General features: G+C 39.2%; 2 protein-coding genes and 2 long non-coding RNA genes across 4 annotated transcripts; 3 read left to right on the top strand and 1 right to left on the bottom strand.

The window, feature by feature from the left end:
• Nucleotides 1-17: 17 nt before the first annotated feature.
• Nucleotides 18-1619, bottom strand: LOC140009414 (uncharacterized). Its single transcript, XR_011816814.1, has 2 exons — nucleotides 1193-1619; nucleotides 18-332 (listed from the first exon to the last, which is right to left on the bottom strand). It is a non-coding gene; the product is annotated as an uncharacterized lncRNA (long non-coding RNA).
• Nucleotides 1620-1911: 292 nt separating this feature from the next.
• Nucleotides 1912-3508, top strand: LOC113734778 (uncharacterized). The gene is made up of 3 exons (XR_011817296.1): nucleotides 1912-2184; nucleotides 2284-2323; nucleotides 2814-3508. It is a non-coding gene; the product is annotated as an uncharacterized lncRNA (long non-coding RNA).
• A 1360-nt stretch (nucleotides 3509-4868) lies between these two features.
• On the top strand, nucleotides 4869-10980 carry LOC140009413 (uncharacterized). The gene is made up of 8 exons (XM_072054774.1): nucleotides 4869-5162; nucleotides 5284-5462; nucleotides 6074-7025; nucleotides 8156-8247; nucleotides 8780-8854; nucleotides 9624-9685; nucleotides 9887-9956; nucleotides 10048-10980. Exons 1-8 carry the CDS (start codon nucleotides 5009-5011, stop codon nucleotides 10774-10776), a joined length of 2313 nt encoding a protein of 770 aa, XP_071910875.1. The 5' UTR covers nucleotides 4869-5008; the 3' UTR covers nucleotides 10777-10980.
• A 1511-nt stretch (nucleotides 10981-12491) lies between these two features.
• Nucleotides 12492-15274, top strand: LOC140009411 (transmembrane 9 superfamily member 11). Its single transcript, XM_072054768.1, has one exon. It carries the CDS (start codon nucleotides 12962-12964, stop codon nucleotides 14930-14932), a length of 1971 nt encoding a protein of 656 aa, XP_071910869.1. The 5' UTR covers nucleotides 12492-12961; the 3' UTR covers nucleotides 14933-15274.
• Nucleotides 15275-16315: the final 1041 nt, after the last annotated feature.

Genomic DNA, 16315 nt, shown 5'->3' with positions numbered 1-16315 from the left:
AAAAGAGCGACATACAATTTTCCATTAAGACCCTAACTCTCATAGCGATAATAATAGGCATGGTAGGCATTGCTTCATCAATAACACAGCCCTCGACAGATTCAAAATCCTGCCACAAAGTCAAAAGAATTGGACGTTTACTGCAGCAAGGTCACAAATCAAAGGATTATCTAACACAGGGAAATAGGGCTCAAACGAAGGACAAAAGTAAGGTAAACCACAATGAAACGGTAACATGTGGTCAACTATGACATAGTCTCTCCCATGGCGCATAGTCCCTTCCATATAAACATCTCGTGCAGGGAAAGCATGAACAACGATCCCCATTACATCTGCGGTTAAACAACACATGCAGACAATTAGGCAGCAATGCAAGGAAAGGCAAAACAGAAAACATAGAAAAAACTTGCTTCCCTTTTGCAGTTTTCACAAATGAGAGACATTATTATGGTTTATGCTGTGATCCAGCATCGTTGGGGAGGTGTGACTGGTTAAGGCACAGACTTTGACAAATCCGCAGCTCTGTTCATTCTCTAAGAAGACAATTCTTATGATGGAATAATGTTTTTGGAACTTATAGTGATAGTATTATAGTGATTGTTTTGAAAAAAGAAAGAAAAAGGAAAAACCCAGGGGAAAAGAGAACGTGAAATAAATAAACAAAGAACGAGGGGAAAAACGGGGAAACAGTGAAGAGAACAGGCTGACATAACAAAAAAATCAAAGACTCAAAAGGGAAAAAAGGAAGGGAACAATATAAAAACCAGAATCAGCAATAAAACATAAAAAAAGAAGAATGCAATAAAATCAGTATCTCTGCCGTCACAGATGAAAATGAAAAGGAAGAAACGAACCCAAAAAAAGGGGGAAAGCACCCGAAGAACGGCAAGGGCAGAAACGACGAAGGGTGGCCTGAAGTTTTCCTGAGGCCACCTGTGGGAAAAAAGAAGGTGGAAAAGTTTCTCCGAGGCCAGCTCAAAAAACAACGACAAATCGAGCAGGGAAAAAAGCAATGACGAAGAGAAAAGCAACCCAGCAGCGACAAATCGAGCAGGGAAAAAAGCAGGAACAGTTGACCTAAAAACGCAGATGGAAGAAGGCGGAAAAATACGCGGAAAAACAGAAACTGGTAAAGCATAGGGGAAAAAAAGAGACCACAAAAGACGTAAAAAAAATAATAATAACAGGTCACCTGAAGATGAAGATTGGCGCGGCTGAGCAAGAAGAAACTCCGTTAAGGATAGCGGTCTGGGAAAGTATTCCGATGAAGTTTTTTGAGAGACGCCAGCTGAAAATGAAAACAAAAGGCAGCTGAAGAAGAAACAGTAGCGAGATATCCAGCAAGCAAAAGAGAGCGAAACGGGCAAACCGAGAAAACAGTAAACCATAGGGTAATGAGCGGCAGAAACAAAACTTCATTAAGGAAATGAAGCTGGAAAAGTTTTTCGCAGGCCATTGAGATGCGAAGATGATACACAAGAGAGGAAAAAGAGGACAGAAAAATGACAGACGAAAAAGTGATCCAGCTAACGAAGTAGGCCGCGTGGCCTTGTAATAAAAAAGAAAAAGAAGGAGTAGGCCGCGTGGCCTTGTAGTAATAGAAAAAAAAAGGAATAAATAATTAATTAACACATATGTACTAAGTGTGTAGGGATGTTGCCGAGACCGTTCTTTTTTTTTTTTCTGATGTGGCAAAATGTTATTGGACAATTTGTGGTCGTCCTTGCATGTGTTTGTGCAAAAAAAAAAATTCCAAAATGCTGAGACCGTTGTCTTTGTAAATGAATGGTACATTTATTGTCTTCATTTTGGTTGTATACGATTGGACCACTTTACCATTTCTGTTCCGCCTTTTCCCATATGTATTGGGAAGTGATTGTCATCGTTGCAATAACTCAGTTTAGTTGACTATCTGGACAAATGTATTCCAGTTTTGCCCTCCCATTATATTTTTCTTACCAGCCACAACGAATTGGTTTGCACTTGTCAGGAGGTCAATTTTTATTTACACTTGGGTTGCATTTGTAAAAAACCATCATTCCTTCACTGTCGACGGCTATTGAAAGGATGACTGTGGCAATTTCTTTTGTTCTGTCCAACCCACCGCAATTTCTTTGTTCTGCCCAAGCCACCGCTGCCGGTAAAGCTATGGATTGTTGCTGGGATTTTCTGCTTATGCTAATGGTTAGTGATATGTTAAGTTTTTGCAGTCCTTTTTTGTATCATTCCTTTTTTGTTTTCTTCGGTTCTTACTTTCTCTTTTATTGCTCTGTTCCTCCGAAGCTTCTTCTTCATTTTGCTCTCCTTCATAAAGATTGGTCAGGTGAGCTTTTCCTTTTACTGAACTATTCCTTCTATAATGCTGTTTATTCCGATATGTTTTTTGCTTGGTCATTCGTAGACTAACTCAGTCGTATTTACTTTGTTTATGGGTGTTTTGTATTTTGTCGTTGCGTTAAGGTAAGCCTATTTTTAATTTTCTGTGTTCTTTGATTATTATTATTGGACAATTTGTGGTCGTCCTTGTCTGTGAGAATTGAACAATATTCGTCGGATGCGCTTTTTCTTTTAGTGAACTATTTCGTCTATACTCCTGTTTATTCCAATATGTTTTTTGGTCCGTCATTCATCGACTAATTCAGGTTTACTTTCTCTGTTTATGGGTGTTTTCTATTTTGCCGTTGCATTAAGGTAAGGCTATTTCAAATTTTCTATCTTCTTTCATTCTTTGTTCTACCTTTCATTTGTCCATTGTTTGTTCTTATTTGTGTTCTGTCTTTTTCTCCTCTTTTCCCTTTATATTTTGCATGCAGCTTTCTTCATATGTGGTTGCTGTAACGAGCTTTCTTTCTTCGTCATCTTGTGTTATATATTTGGAGCTTGTATTGATTCAGGTTAGCTGATCATTCTCTCTCTTTTTTTTTTGGCTTTTTGTTCTACCAGTTTTTTGTTTCTTGTATTGATAAACTGCTACAAGAACATAGAATCTCCTGTTAAAAATAAGAACTTTAATTATGAGACTTGAAACCCTTCAAGACTTCAATTTGATTAACGTTTATTGATTATCATATCTAAAATCGTACTTGATCTTCACATAGGAAGATGTTACCCTTTTTTGAACAATATATTTTACATTGAAATATGAAGGCATGCATTTCAAAACCAAAAAATTTGAACAATATATTTTACCGTTATCCACCATTTCATATACAATTTATAAAATCATCACTTTCTACTTTATGCATCAAACTTTAGATATAAACGAAATCAACATCAACAACTAACAAACCATTTCTACTACTTTTCCATTTATAACTTTTAATGCTTGGACCATTCTAACATTTTTTACTTTCAATTTTCATTGTACGATTTCAACCTATTTCACTTCCACACCCAACTCTCATCTTAATCATTCCATACTTATCTTAATGTAAACTTAACAGCCTATATAGTTTACATGCTTCTTCTTACTCTAACATCACACCAACTCTAAATAATCAATACAAGTTAGGGCATAATTACATTGATCCCCCGCGCGTAGCGCGGAATCAGCCTCCTAGTAAAATAAAAAGGATGAATGATTTGAGATGCTACAGCGGACGACGACGACGACGAAAAAAAGCAAATGAACAGTAACACCCTTTGGCTGTTAGAGTGTTATGTTAATAATAATAAAGAGAAACCTACGACGATCCACTGGGGTTTAGTTTAGTGGCCCCTTTTTGCAACATTGCAACTTAAAAGGGATTTGGAACTTCGAACCCCACCACTTATAGAGAAAAAAAATCCACTTATAGGATTTGGGTTATAAATCGGGGTTTCGAACCCCATCACTTACAAAGAAAAAAATTCAAAAGAGATGTCAAAACATCTTTTTGATTTAGTTGGATCTGTGTATCTATTTATCCTTTATATCTCTTTAGGCCTCCCTCTTTATAAGATAGGATAGATTATTAGTATAAGAATGTCATCGTTCTACAACTTCTTTAGACCTCCCTCCTCGTAGGATCAAATAGATTATTATAAAAATATTATCGTTACCGTAAAAAAAAGAGAGAGAAACCGATGACGTCCAAATACATTTTCAGAATTCATTGTTAAAAATCCTTTGCGTGAACCCATGAAGCCCGTATTCTGATCTTCCCCCCAATTGGAGTGTCCAAGACTACAAGAACTAGCGTTGCAAGAGTAAACTCCTGAGGTGTCGAGTCTCCGAGCCCAAAAGAGAGTTCTCTGAGTAGACTCGTAGAGCATGCCTCAGGGATAACCAAGAACTCCAACAAAAATATGTACAGCCGGATCTGAAGTCATATGTCTGGATAGCTCTGCCACAAACAATGAAAAAAAATGTAGAGCATTTAAAATGAGACAATGAATGGTCTCGCTATGATCTTAAATGATGTGTTGGTTGGGCGTAAAAAGCCCAAAAAACAAATGAAAGGCAAAAAAGAAAAAGAAAAACATGTTGCAACGTTTGAGGTGGCTTGTGATGGATCAGGAGCCCAACTCGTGTTTGGGTCTTCGATCCAGGTTCTAGCGGTGGCGGTGCCACAAACACAAATTCAAAGAAACGACATCGTCCTGGACCGTGCACCAGAAGCGTTTCTGAAGCGGTGCCGTTTCGTAGTGTCCTTTCCTTGGGGCATAAGCAAAAGAAGAAGAGCCGCATCTACAGGAATGATTCCCGGATGTTACTAGTGGGAATCTATCTTCTACAATCCCACCAAATCCATTTCTCGTACAATCGCTCCAGACAGCGCAAAATATAATTGTACCCACCGGTCCAATTTCAAAAGGTACAATAATGTTCAGCCTCCTAAGTCCTACCCCTACCCCATGAACAATTATCATTTTCTTCTGATCCCTCCAGCCACATGATCTCACGTCCTCACCATCAACGCCTCAACAGCACCGCCTCAACCCACGCGTTCTACCACCACCGCCGCCGCCGCCCAAACCACCTTACCTCTTTCACAAACAGAACTACCACGAGTGGACTCAGTGAAGGATGGGAGGAGGGAACAAGAAAAAGTTTAATGGTAAATCCAAGAGCCGTAAACCACATAGGAACTTTTCATCATCAGCTCGAGGCCAAGCCCTTTTCGTGGAAGGCGGCGTCTTAGCCGATTGGTCTTCCTCCTTTAATTCTTCTCCCTCCAGAGGTCTTTTAACTTAGCGACACGCTTTAAACAATTGTTTGTGCCTCTTTTTTTGGGTCTTCGGGTTTCATTGATTACAAAAAAAGTAGGAGTACTAATTAAGTTTATATTTTCGAAATTTCAGAGAAGAATTTGAATGGTGGGAATGGAGTCTCTGGTTCTTCCAAGAGGTCTAGCAATGGAAAGGGGAGGAAAGGTTTGAACTCGGGTTCGGGTTCGGTCTCTGGGTCGGGTTCCAGAAGCGAATCTAGCAAGACTAGAGGAAATGCTATTGGTTACGTGTATCCTTCCCTTGACGCTCAGGTACATTTGCTTTTGGTACAAGTTCTTTTGTAAATTTAGAGGGCTAATATCTCCATCTTTTGTTGGACATGCAGTTCATCTACCTGCTTCTTTTGAAATTTCACTGCTAAAGATTTTTTTACTGAGTACTAGGAAGTTTTTAGCAGTATTTGAGGTCAAAGAAGTTGCTTTAAATCTTGGGATTTGTTCATAAAGAAAATAAAGGTCTTTTTGAGCTGGGCCTGAAATTTTGGATGCAGACCGTTTTGGCTCGCAGAATAATAATAATATGTATTTGGTTCAAAGATTGGATTTTCATTTCAAACAAAGGTTATCCATTGTTCGCTCCTGGATTGTCGGGCGTAGTGTTGGTTATGCGAAGTGAAGTAGAATACGTTCTTTAATGAATATTGGTAGATTCTGTCCTATGATCGTTACAAGTTGGATTTATATCTAGCTCCGCACTCAATTGAAATGAAAGTAAAGTCATATAATCAATATAAGTTGTTTGGTCGTTAAATTGAATGGTTTTTGTGAAATTGCATATTTCATTAAGTCTTTTTTTTCTATGCCGTTGTGATTCTGACATTTTAGTCTTTTGTTGATTTAGAATTGTTTGAGGCTTTTTTCAGGAAGGTTCATTTGCCAATGGATATGAGGAACGAGAGAGCAAATTAAAAAATTCATGTCCAATCGTTCTGGTTGATTCTGAGGATACCCCGATTGTTGCCTATGTAGATGAGGGTCCCTCCAAGCATATTCAATGCTCGGAATACAATTATGATTACACTATGGGTTTCACATTAGATGAAAGCTCTCATAGAGGTTTAGGTTTCCATAACGAAGCAGAAGAGACTACAGCTGGTATTGGAATGTCTGCCAACGCAGAGGAGAAAGAAGATTTTTATGATTCATCAGCCTCTAAAGAGGAGTTGAATGTTGACGATGAGAATGCCAGTGGTGATGTTGAAGACGAATTTCTTGCTGAGACATTGTCTACCGCGGAGAATCCGGGATTTTTATCTATAGGTGGCTTGAAAATATATACACGAGATATCTCAGATGATGAAAATGATGAAAGTGATGGAAGTGAAGAAGAAGGATTGCTGGATGAGGAAAGCTTGGAGTCTTCTGAATCAGAGGATACCACCGAAACATCTGATAGTGAAGAATCATCTGATAGTTCAGATATTGATGATGAGGTTGCTGCAGATTACTTTGAAGGCATTGGTGGGAGTGAAAATATTGTAGATGTTGATCAGCTGGTGGGACGAAATCGTCGTTCATCGCTTGATAATGGTCTTCTCATTGATAGACTTGACGACACCTTGGAAAAGTTTGGAGGCATTGCCCTTCAAGAGGCATCACGAGAATATGGCATGATGAAGCCTCAATCAAGTAAAAGGTCTCGTGTCAAAGATAGCAAAATTTCAGCTGGCAAGTCTGCCTGGTCATCAGCTTTGGATGACATAATGGCTGTAAAGGATCCAAGAACTATTTCTGGAAGAAAGAAGCATGATGCCAAATTTCCAAAGTCATGGCCATTTGAGGCCCAAAAGAGTAGAAAATTTCGGAATTCTCCTGGTGAGGAACTCCATTTATTGTTAACTTATAAGACTAATGTACTTCTGGTTGACTGTTCTCATATAATTGCTTTCCTCAACCACCAGTTTTATGTGGTTAGGTTTCCTTTCTTGGTTAAATGCATCCATACTGCCGCCTGGTCCAAGGTGTGGTAAATATCTCCCATTCTGTTAGCACCTTAAGTTGTGTCCTTGCAGCTTGAATGCAGCCATAAAGCTGCGAGAAGATGCATACTTCTTGTCAAATGTCTTGACACACTACCTCAATGAAAACCTAGTTGACACGGTTGAGTAACTGGGAGAAAGACTTTCCTCCTTGCAAGTTGCTTCATTTGGCTCCTCCTCTTGAAAATAGAACTCCATGGAGTGTTTCTTAAATGAGCTCTTTTGGAAGCTAATATTCTATACCCTGACGTTCCTCTGATGGAAAGATTTTTACATCCCATCAACCATCCAGTGGCAGATGTACACTTTTTCTACTTTAATCCAGTCCAAGATGTTCTTTTGTTTCATTTTGTCTAGCCTTCTCTCAGACAAGACCTCTATTGTTGAATGTATGGGGAATAGACACTGTTGGAGAGACTATAAACATTGTTCTTTGGAATGTTTTCCAAATAATTAAAATAGAAATGATAAAATTGCTTATCGTAAGAAACATTGGGGAACAAAAGGTCATATAGTTTTGAACCTACCAACTCATTTCTGAAAGGAAGATAAGTTCCTTTTTTGTGCAAATAAAGGAAGAAAATTTTCATTTTCTGCAGTGTCATAGAACATTGTCTTTCCTGTTTGATGGATATATGCATCTTTTGGTTGTGATATTCCTTGTTTATTCCACATAAACTCTAGTGTCCTTCACCAGCAGATCTTCCATTCGTCTGTTGATGTTTTAAGAATTCGATGCAGCAAAGAAATTAATCTGGCAAAAAAGTAACCTTGATTATTTTTTTGGTGGTATGGTTAGTCTAGGTCCAGCTTATACTGATAATAAAGAGTAAGCTGAGATTCAATGTAATACATTTTGTGGACACAAATGTTCCATATGCTTCTTGTTGCAGTGGAGCACCCTTCATGATGTGGATTGAGGAATAACATTCTAAGCCTCAATAAACATCTGATGCATAATTTCAGGTGAGAAGAAGAAGCATCGAAAGGAAATGATTGCAATCAAGCGTCGGGAGAGAATGCTGGGCCGCGGGGTTGATCTCCAGCAAATAAATTTGGTAAGATAAGTGCCTTTTTTCCATCCTTGATGCTTTGTTGTCCAAGTAATTTTCCCCCTCCTAGTTGTGATGGTGCATGTTAGGGGAGCTTGTAGTCTATTAACAGTGAATTTTTGTGTTTTCAGTACATTAACACCCTCACTGCTAAATAATGGGGATAGCGCGGTTGATGCTGTGATATTCGCCATTAGTAATTAGTCAGTGGTTATTATGCTTCTTCTAAACTTATGTAGTTCGGTTGTGGAAACTACATTTGTGCCTACTGGATCCTGAGCTCATGCAATTTTGTTCATTGCAACAACTGACTTGGATTCCTCATATACTCGTTGCAAAAAAAAAAAAGAAACTTACTTTCCAAATTTTTTGTTTGTTATTGTTTTTATGTGTAGTTGCTCTTAAGTGAAGTACTAAATTCAATTAAACTCGGAAAGGTCATGATTGCCAGGACTTTGGAACCAAAATGATTACTTGTTATATTATAACAAAGATAAAGAAAAATGATAAATGATTGCTTTTTCTTCTTATTCTGTAGAAACTGCAGCGGATGGTTTTGGATGGAGTTGAGATTTTATCATTCCAGCCAATGCATTCTCGAGATTGTTCCCAGGTATCTTTGGTTCACCACTTTGTCCGCCTTGCATTCATAAAAGGGAAAAAAATGGGAAATAGAAGTGATATTTCATTGCCTTTTGGCCTTCTGTAAGTATAGCAGTTTGACCAGTCTTGTGGATCTGCAGCTATAAGAAATAAGATTCTCTACATGATATCCAAGTTTCAAATTCTGTTACTTCTAGATAATTAGATACTTGGAAGCAGTGAGAGGATTTTGCGCTAGATTGTTAGACATTTCTAGTGGCAGTCATTAGATTTCTCTATTACAGTTTAGAAGTTGGTGCTGGTATAATTGGTTTCAGGATTTGCCCCTGATGCCTTTCTCCATCATCATCTCAACTTTATTCAAACATTCCTGTAACTCTTTTTGGGTGGTTAGTATAGGTTATCTTTAGACTAGTTGAACCTCGCCATAGACTACCGTTCACGAGTATATTTGCCTGTGTTATAGTTTAAATGTTGAATAGGCTTGCAATTGCATCAAAGGCATTGCATGGCATTGAGTTGTCATTTCGTTGCGGCAGAAACAGATTTATCTTTTCCACGGGGTTTCAATACAAAGACACAAAAGTGATCCATTTCCTTCACAGAGATTGCACATGCAGCCCTAAGTTTTCAAAAATCTAAATTTTTTCAAGTAGGGAAAAAAATCAGCAGATCATTAATTTAAACTTCCTAATTAACCGTAAAAAGGGGATAACTTTGCAACTGTCAATTGTGGAATACTATTTATTTCTATAGTAACTGGTTCTGCACATAAATAGGTCCAAAGGCTGGCATCAATATACCGCTTAAGAAGTGCTTCTCAAGGTTCTGGTAAGAAAAGGTACATCACTGGTTTCCACTTTTTTCCTCCCCTCAAGGGTAGGTTTAGGGTTCAAGCATCTGACTGACCTTTTGTTCCTGTAATAATTCTAAGACCATGACATACAAAAGTGGATTGGAAGTTTCATCTGCTTTTGAAATCCTATCTACAAAATAGAAGATGGAATTTGTGGAAACGAACTGATGACATCTGTTTTTGCAGATTTGTGACAGTTACAAGAACACAACATACTTGTATGCCATCTTCCAGTGATACAGTTCGTTTAGAGAAGGTATCCTGACAAGTAAATTTAGCTTGGAAGTTGAGTTATTATCTATAGGAATTAAAATTCCAAATTAATTTTGGGGGCTTTTGATTATCAGTTGATAGGAACTAATGACAAGGATTTGGATTTCACTGTCTACGACATGGACTCAGTGAAGAGAGATAGGAAAACTCCTAAGAAGACTTCAAAAGGAGCCAAGTCAACTCCGGATAAATTGCAATCTGAAGAGAACAAAAAGAAACGAAGTGGGAAACGGGGCTCTTTTGCTGCTCAACCTGTGTCCTTTGTTTCCAGTGGTATAATGGATTCGGATACGGTTGAGCACTCGGCAATTGAAACGAGCGAGACAAGTGATAATTGCCAAGAAAAGAAACATGCTTCCAGTTCAATAAAATATGGTGCTTTTGAACTGCATACTACAGGTTTTGGCTCGAAGATGATGGCTAGGATGGGATATGTAGAAGGATGCGGCTTGGGAAAGGATGGCCAAGGTATGGCTGAGCCCATTGAAGTTCTCCAACGTCCTAAATCGCTTGGATTAGGTGCTGAGATTCCTGAAACAAGTGATAAATTGGCAAAAAAGGAATGCCGACCAACAGTATCAGGGCTGTCTTCTGAACTCCCGGGGACGAGTAATAAATTGGGAAAAAAAGAATCTGCACAATTTGCATCTTTTGAGAGGCATACAAAGGGATTTGGGTCAAAAGTGATGGCAAAGATGGGTTTTGTTGAAGGCATGGGCCTAGGGAAAGATTCACAAGGTATGATTAGACCTCTGGTTGCAGTAAGACGTCCAAAATCCCGAGGATTGGGTGCCAATGGTTAAGAGTCCATGCATATGTATATTTTATTTCACAAGGAGAGTTTGTTTCCTCCTTGCTTTGCTATATTTCAAGGGTCAGTTCTAATTTAGTCTATTCTGTACGCGGTCTGGCTACAATGTGCTGATAATATTTATTCTCTTGTTTCCATTATCTTATTGGAGCTCTTCAAGAAGTAAGAATAAAATGAAGCAGCAGCATCCCGAGTACCTCTTATTAATTGTCGTTGTGCTTCTATTTTGTCCAACCTATTGGATGCTCTAATTTGCCAAAGCGTTCTTTGCTTTCGCGTTGCTGCTGCACTATGAACTCTTCAATTGCATTGGTTTTATGTCCGAAGAAAATTAAAGGGCGTGTGTAGGCGTGTAATGGTGAGAAAAGTGTCGTTACGGCCCACCGGTTGTAACACTGAAGGAAATGAAAACTCAATGCACGTGCTTTGTAGTTTTGACTAGTCTCTTGCTGCTTTCATCATCTCTCTCTAATTGAGTTGCTTCATCTTTTTCTTAGTCTGTACCTTTTACCAGGAGCATTTTCCTCCATTTCTTCACTGAGGAGGAGGGCCTCAACTAAAGCAAACACAAACCGTCAGCATTTGGGTTTCTCCTGGGATTCAAAGAAACTCCTTATTCCACACGCACAGACACATTCCTTATCAAGTATTGCACCCACGGCCCCTATGCCTGTCTGTGTTTTTTTTTTTGGTATAATTCATAATATTCGCATTCGTTTTATGATCTGCGATTAATTTTATTCAAATCGATTCGAGCTCCTTTCCGGGTAGAAACTCTTCCAACATTGTCCTTTTCATCTCATGTATTTCGAACCTGAAACTTCATGATTAAGCAATGCAAGTCCTTTCCGCTTGCACCGGTGCCTGTCCACGTTCTAGAGGCAACAAGTATACTGTTTGTCTCTGAACATATATAATGCTAAATAACTAGTAGTAATGTATTGCAATGATTCAGTTATAGCCTCCGCCTGCTTTGAGAATTGAGGGTACGTGCAATCCTTCACTTTTTTGAGTGCTTTTGTTATCCGCTGTTAATCGAGGCTCGTATGGTGCCACTCATCAAGCAGCGCCTCATGCGTCTTTTCAATTGCCAGAATAATTACAAGATCAATTAGTAAAACGATCATTGCAGGGCAATCAAGGATGGTGTGATGTTCACATCCAAAGTAGTAAAACGATTGGATGGTCGATCCACTTTTGTTACTGAACGAACTATGGTACTTTAAGCTCAGATTAAATAATTCTTATCTAGTGGAGTTAAAATAAGCTGCTACATTTATGTAACTATCGTGAGAAGCAAAGTTACTCAGCTTAGTGGTCAACGGGTTGCTTGCGGGAACCTGTTACCTGTTAAGTGTCACATTCACCATTTTCGGAGGACCGAGGAGCTGCCTTTTTTTTTTGGTGTGACAAAACATACAATTCTTTCTAAACTCTGGAGTTAGGTACAAGTCAAATGTGCTTGCACACTAGTTAAACCCATGAAACATGAAAATGGAAAATGAATTTATGATAATTACGTTTTTTGTTTAGAGGGACAAATAAAAAATAATAAATGTCTGTAACCTAATTTGCTCCCACCCAAAAAAAAATATATATATATATATATACACGCTAAGAAAAAATGAGAAAAGGAAAAGAAAAAAAAAAAGGAACCGACAAGAAAGAAAGGATCCTTAAGACTGTTCCTTTTGCCATTGACGGGGACACAATCGTCATTTACCGCGAGTGCCAGCAATTTTCGTCTCAAAGTCTCACCGACGCAGAAGGATACCCCATATCATCCCAGTCTAGTAGTATAAATCTTCCAGCCATAAGTCATCTTTTTGTCATACAAATAAGCGGTCTGTTGCTGCTCGATTCTCATCACACCGCAGCGACTGCCTATGTTCTCGATTGTGATTCATGATTTTACTCACATATAAGGTCAGTAATATCTACTCTTTTGTTCTACAAATCCCCTGTTTGAACCCTGAGCGGTCATCTTTTTGTTAATACGTTGCTGTAATCTCTGCACTCGATCTGCTCTAGCACTCTTACAAAAACCTAATTTTGTCGACGAAATTCATCACTATATATCGAGGGATAGTTGTAATTGTATTGAATTGAATTGATCTTGGCATATTAGTCATTGTTCCTGATCTGGTCGTCCAGATCTGTAGTCTAGAACAGTAAAGATGGAATCTTCTCGAAAAATTAAGATCTGGGTTTTGTTTATCTGCATGATATCTCAACTGGGTCATGGGTTTTACCTTCCGGGTAGTTATCCCCACAAATATGGGATTGGTGACTTCTTGAATGTGAAAGTGAATTCACTGACTTCAATTGAAACTGAGTTGCCCTTCAGCTATTATAGTTTGCCTTTCTGCCATCCAAAAGAGGGTGTCAAGGATAGTGCTGAAAATCTTGGTGAGCTCCTTATGGGTGATAGGATAGAGAATTCTCCCTACAGGTTTAAGATGTATAACAATGAGACAGAGGTTTTTCTGTGTCAAACCAAGCCTCTGTCCGGTGAAGAGTTTAAGCTTTTGAAGAAGAGGATTGACGAGATGTATCAGGTTAATTTGATTCTTGATAATCTGCCTGCTATTAGATATACTAGGAAGGAAGGTTATTTCCTGCGATGGACTGGGTACCCTGTTGGAATCAAGGTTCAGGATGTGTATTATGTGTTTAATCACTTAAAGTTCACGGTTCTTGTTCATAAGTATGAAGATACCAATGTGGCTCGTGTGATGGGGACTGGTGATGGTGCTGAGGTTATTCCATTTGGGAATGCTGGATCAGATGCACCTGGTTATATGGTTGTTGGATTTGAGGTGGTTCCTTGCAGCTTCCAGCATAATGCTGATTCACTTAAAAACTTGAATATTTACGACAAGTATCCATCTCCGGTTAAGTGTGATCCATCAATTGTTTCAATGCCTATTAAAGAGAATGAGCCTGTTGCGTTCACATATGAAGTTTCCTTTGTGGAGAGGGACATCAAATGGCCATCAAGGTGGGATGCTTATCTTAAGATGGAGGGAGCAAAGGTCCACTGGTTCTCAATTTTGAATTCACTCATGGTGATCACTTTCTTGGCTGGAATCGTGTTTGTGATCTTTTTGAGGACAGTTAAGCGAGATCTGACTCGGTATGAAGAGCTTGACAAGGAAGCTCAAGCCCAGATGAATGAGGAGTTATCTGGGTGGAAGCTTGTGGTTGGTGATGTTTTCCGGGCCCCCAGTAATCCAGCACTTTTGTGTGTGATGGTTGGGGATGGGATCCAGATTCTTGGGATGGCAGTTGTGACAATTTTGTTTGCTGCCCTTGGATTCATGTCTCCTGCTTCACGCGGAACGTTGATTACAGGCATGCTGTTCTTCTACATGATTCTAGGAATTGCAGCTGGTTATGTGGCTGTTCGTATGTGGAGGACAATCTTCTGTGGTGATCACAAAGGATGGGTTTCTGTTTCATGGAAGGTTTCATGTTTCTTCCCTGGTATCGCTTTCCTTATTTTAACTGTCTTGAATTTCTTATTATGGGGTAGTCATAGCACAGGAGCCATTCCATTTTCACTGTTTGTCATCCTTATCTTGCTGTGGTTCTGCATTTCTGTACCCCTCACCCTTGTTGGTGGTTACTTTGGAGCAAAAGCACCTCATATTGAATATCCAGTTAGAACAAACCAGATTCCACGAGAAATCCCACCTCAGAAATATCCATCTTGGCTTTTAGTTTTAGGGGCTGGAACTCTCCCGTTTGGTACGCTTTTCATTGAGCTCTTTTTCATCATGTCCAGCCTCTGGATGGGTCGTGTCTACTATGTTTTTGGATTTCTCTTCGTTGTTTTGATCCTCCTCGTTGTGGTTTGTGCTGAAGTGTCCCTTGTTCTGACCTATATGCATCTCTGTGTGGAGGACTGGAAATGGTGGTGGAAGTCATTCTTTGCATCCGGTTCTGTTGCAATTTACATATTTCTGTACTCCGTTAACTACCTAATATTTGATCTCAAGAGTCTGAGTGGACCTGTTTCTGCCACCCTTTACCTGGGATATTCGCTCTTCATGGTGATAGCAATTATGCTTGCCACAGGCGCAGTTGGGTTCCTATCTTCTTTTTGGTTTGTGCATTACTTGTTCTCGTCAGTGAAGTTGGATTAAGAAGTTTTGGCTTCGAAGGGGGCTGTCTTCCGAAGAGCAGCAGCAGTAACGGCATAGGAGAAACAGACAGCCATTGTAATGCTTCTTTTGCCTTTCATTTGTCGTCAATGTCGTTTCCTAGAGAATATGAAATACACAATCATCCTTTCAATTTTCGTTGAACTCTTTATAGCCAAGGACTGTTTCAGGGCAGCATGTTGGGGTGAAAACATAGTTGGGTAGTTTGAATATCGGTAGGGGTTGGCCTGTGAGATCACAATAGGCATGCAGTCGGTATTTAGAATTTTTCATTACTGCTTATTACATTTTAAAAGATTTATGGCATGAAGGTATTTTTCTTGACATGTATGTATTAACTTTTGACTTTGGTACGATGTTTGGTACGCCTAGTTCAAAATGTTGATGTGGCTCGAATAACGCTCGATTACTGTCAAAAAAAAGAGCACTCGATTTCGGTCAATGTGTTCGAATTGGCCTGCAATGGAACGTAGCAGCGGTTCGATGCCCCAATGTACCATATCCATGTCTGGAGATTATTCCCCTGAAGAACCGACCATAAAGAAAGGCGTTGCGCAAGATCCCTCACCAAAATGACTACTCAAAAAGGCGCAAATATGATTCAAAGATGCGCTAAATGAAACTGCAACCTGGGGCTCCCATGTTAACATCAATTGTACATGAATAACAGGTGTTAATATAACAGGTGGCACCTACGCCAAAAGCGTGGATGTTGTAATGGAAGTATTAGCGTGGGTACCTTCTACTTTTGATGCCAAAGCCTATATAAGCTTCTCTACGTTTTCCAATTAGGCCTACCTAACCCTGAAGAACTGAGATTAGGTGCTATAGAGTTAGGCAGCAAGTGAAATTTAGGAGCAGCCCAGTACGACATGGACTAGAGCTGCAGTAGCCAAAACTAATGCCGCCATATTATATTAAGTTTCCATTGGGGAAACAATTAAAGGAATGGGAAGAAAAAAAAAAAGAGTCACCATTACTCGTTGAAAGATTATTGTAGGTTGAGTAGCTGGTAGTGGTGGCACTGCTGACCAGTGGGTAAACTTCAGTTTTATTATTTATATTTTTCTTATTAAGCTTCTAATCAGGGCAATCTTGTGATTTTTAGGTGAGATAATATTGAACGAAAATGTGATGGGTTCTCAGTTCTGCATTGAACGAAAATTCTTTCTGCATTGACTAAATTTCATCTCCCTGACTTGTATAGGTTCTGCTTTGAGAAAGGCTGCATCAGGCTTCCTGCAACTTGCAGTCCAATTCCCTTTCTATTCACAGCTACAAAGCCAAACACGAAAGGAAAACAAGGGTTTGGGGCAACAAAAGTTCTTGTGTAGTTGGCCATTTCCTTTTCGCCACTGACTCGTG

This window comes from Coffea arabica, chromosome 6e (assembly GCF_036785885.1).
Source record: "Coffea arabica cultivar ET-39 chromosome 6e, Coffea Arabica ET-39 HiFi, whole genome shotgun sequence".
In the NCBI taxonomy this organism is placed as follows: domain Eukaryota; kingdom Viridiplantae; phylum Streptophyta; class Magnoliopsida; order Gentianales; family Rubiaceae; genus Coffea; species Coffea arabica.
Note: the sequence above shows the minus strand (reverse complement) of the source record. Positions and strands in the feature narration are given on the sequence as shown.

Coding starts and splice junctions, on each gene's coding strand:
- LOC140009413 (XM_072054774.1), top strand. CDS start 5,009: ATGGGAGGAGGGAACAAGAAAAAGTTTAATGGTAAATCCAAGAGCCGT. Junction 5,463..6,073: donor ATCCTTCCCTTGACGCTCAG/GTACATTTGCTT, acceptor GGCTTTTTTCAG/GAAGGTTCATTTGCCAATGG. Junction 7,026..8,155: donor AAAATTTCGGAATTCTCCTG/GTGAGGAACTCC, acceptor GCATAATTTCAG/GTGAGAAGAAGAAGCATCGA.
- LOC140009411 (XM_072054768.1), top strand. CDS start 12,962: ATGGAATCTTCTCGAAAAATTAAGATCTGGGTTTTGTTTATCTGCATG.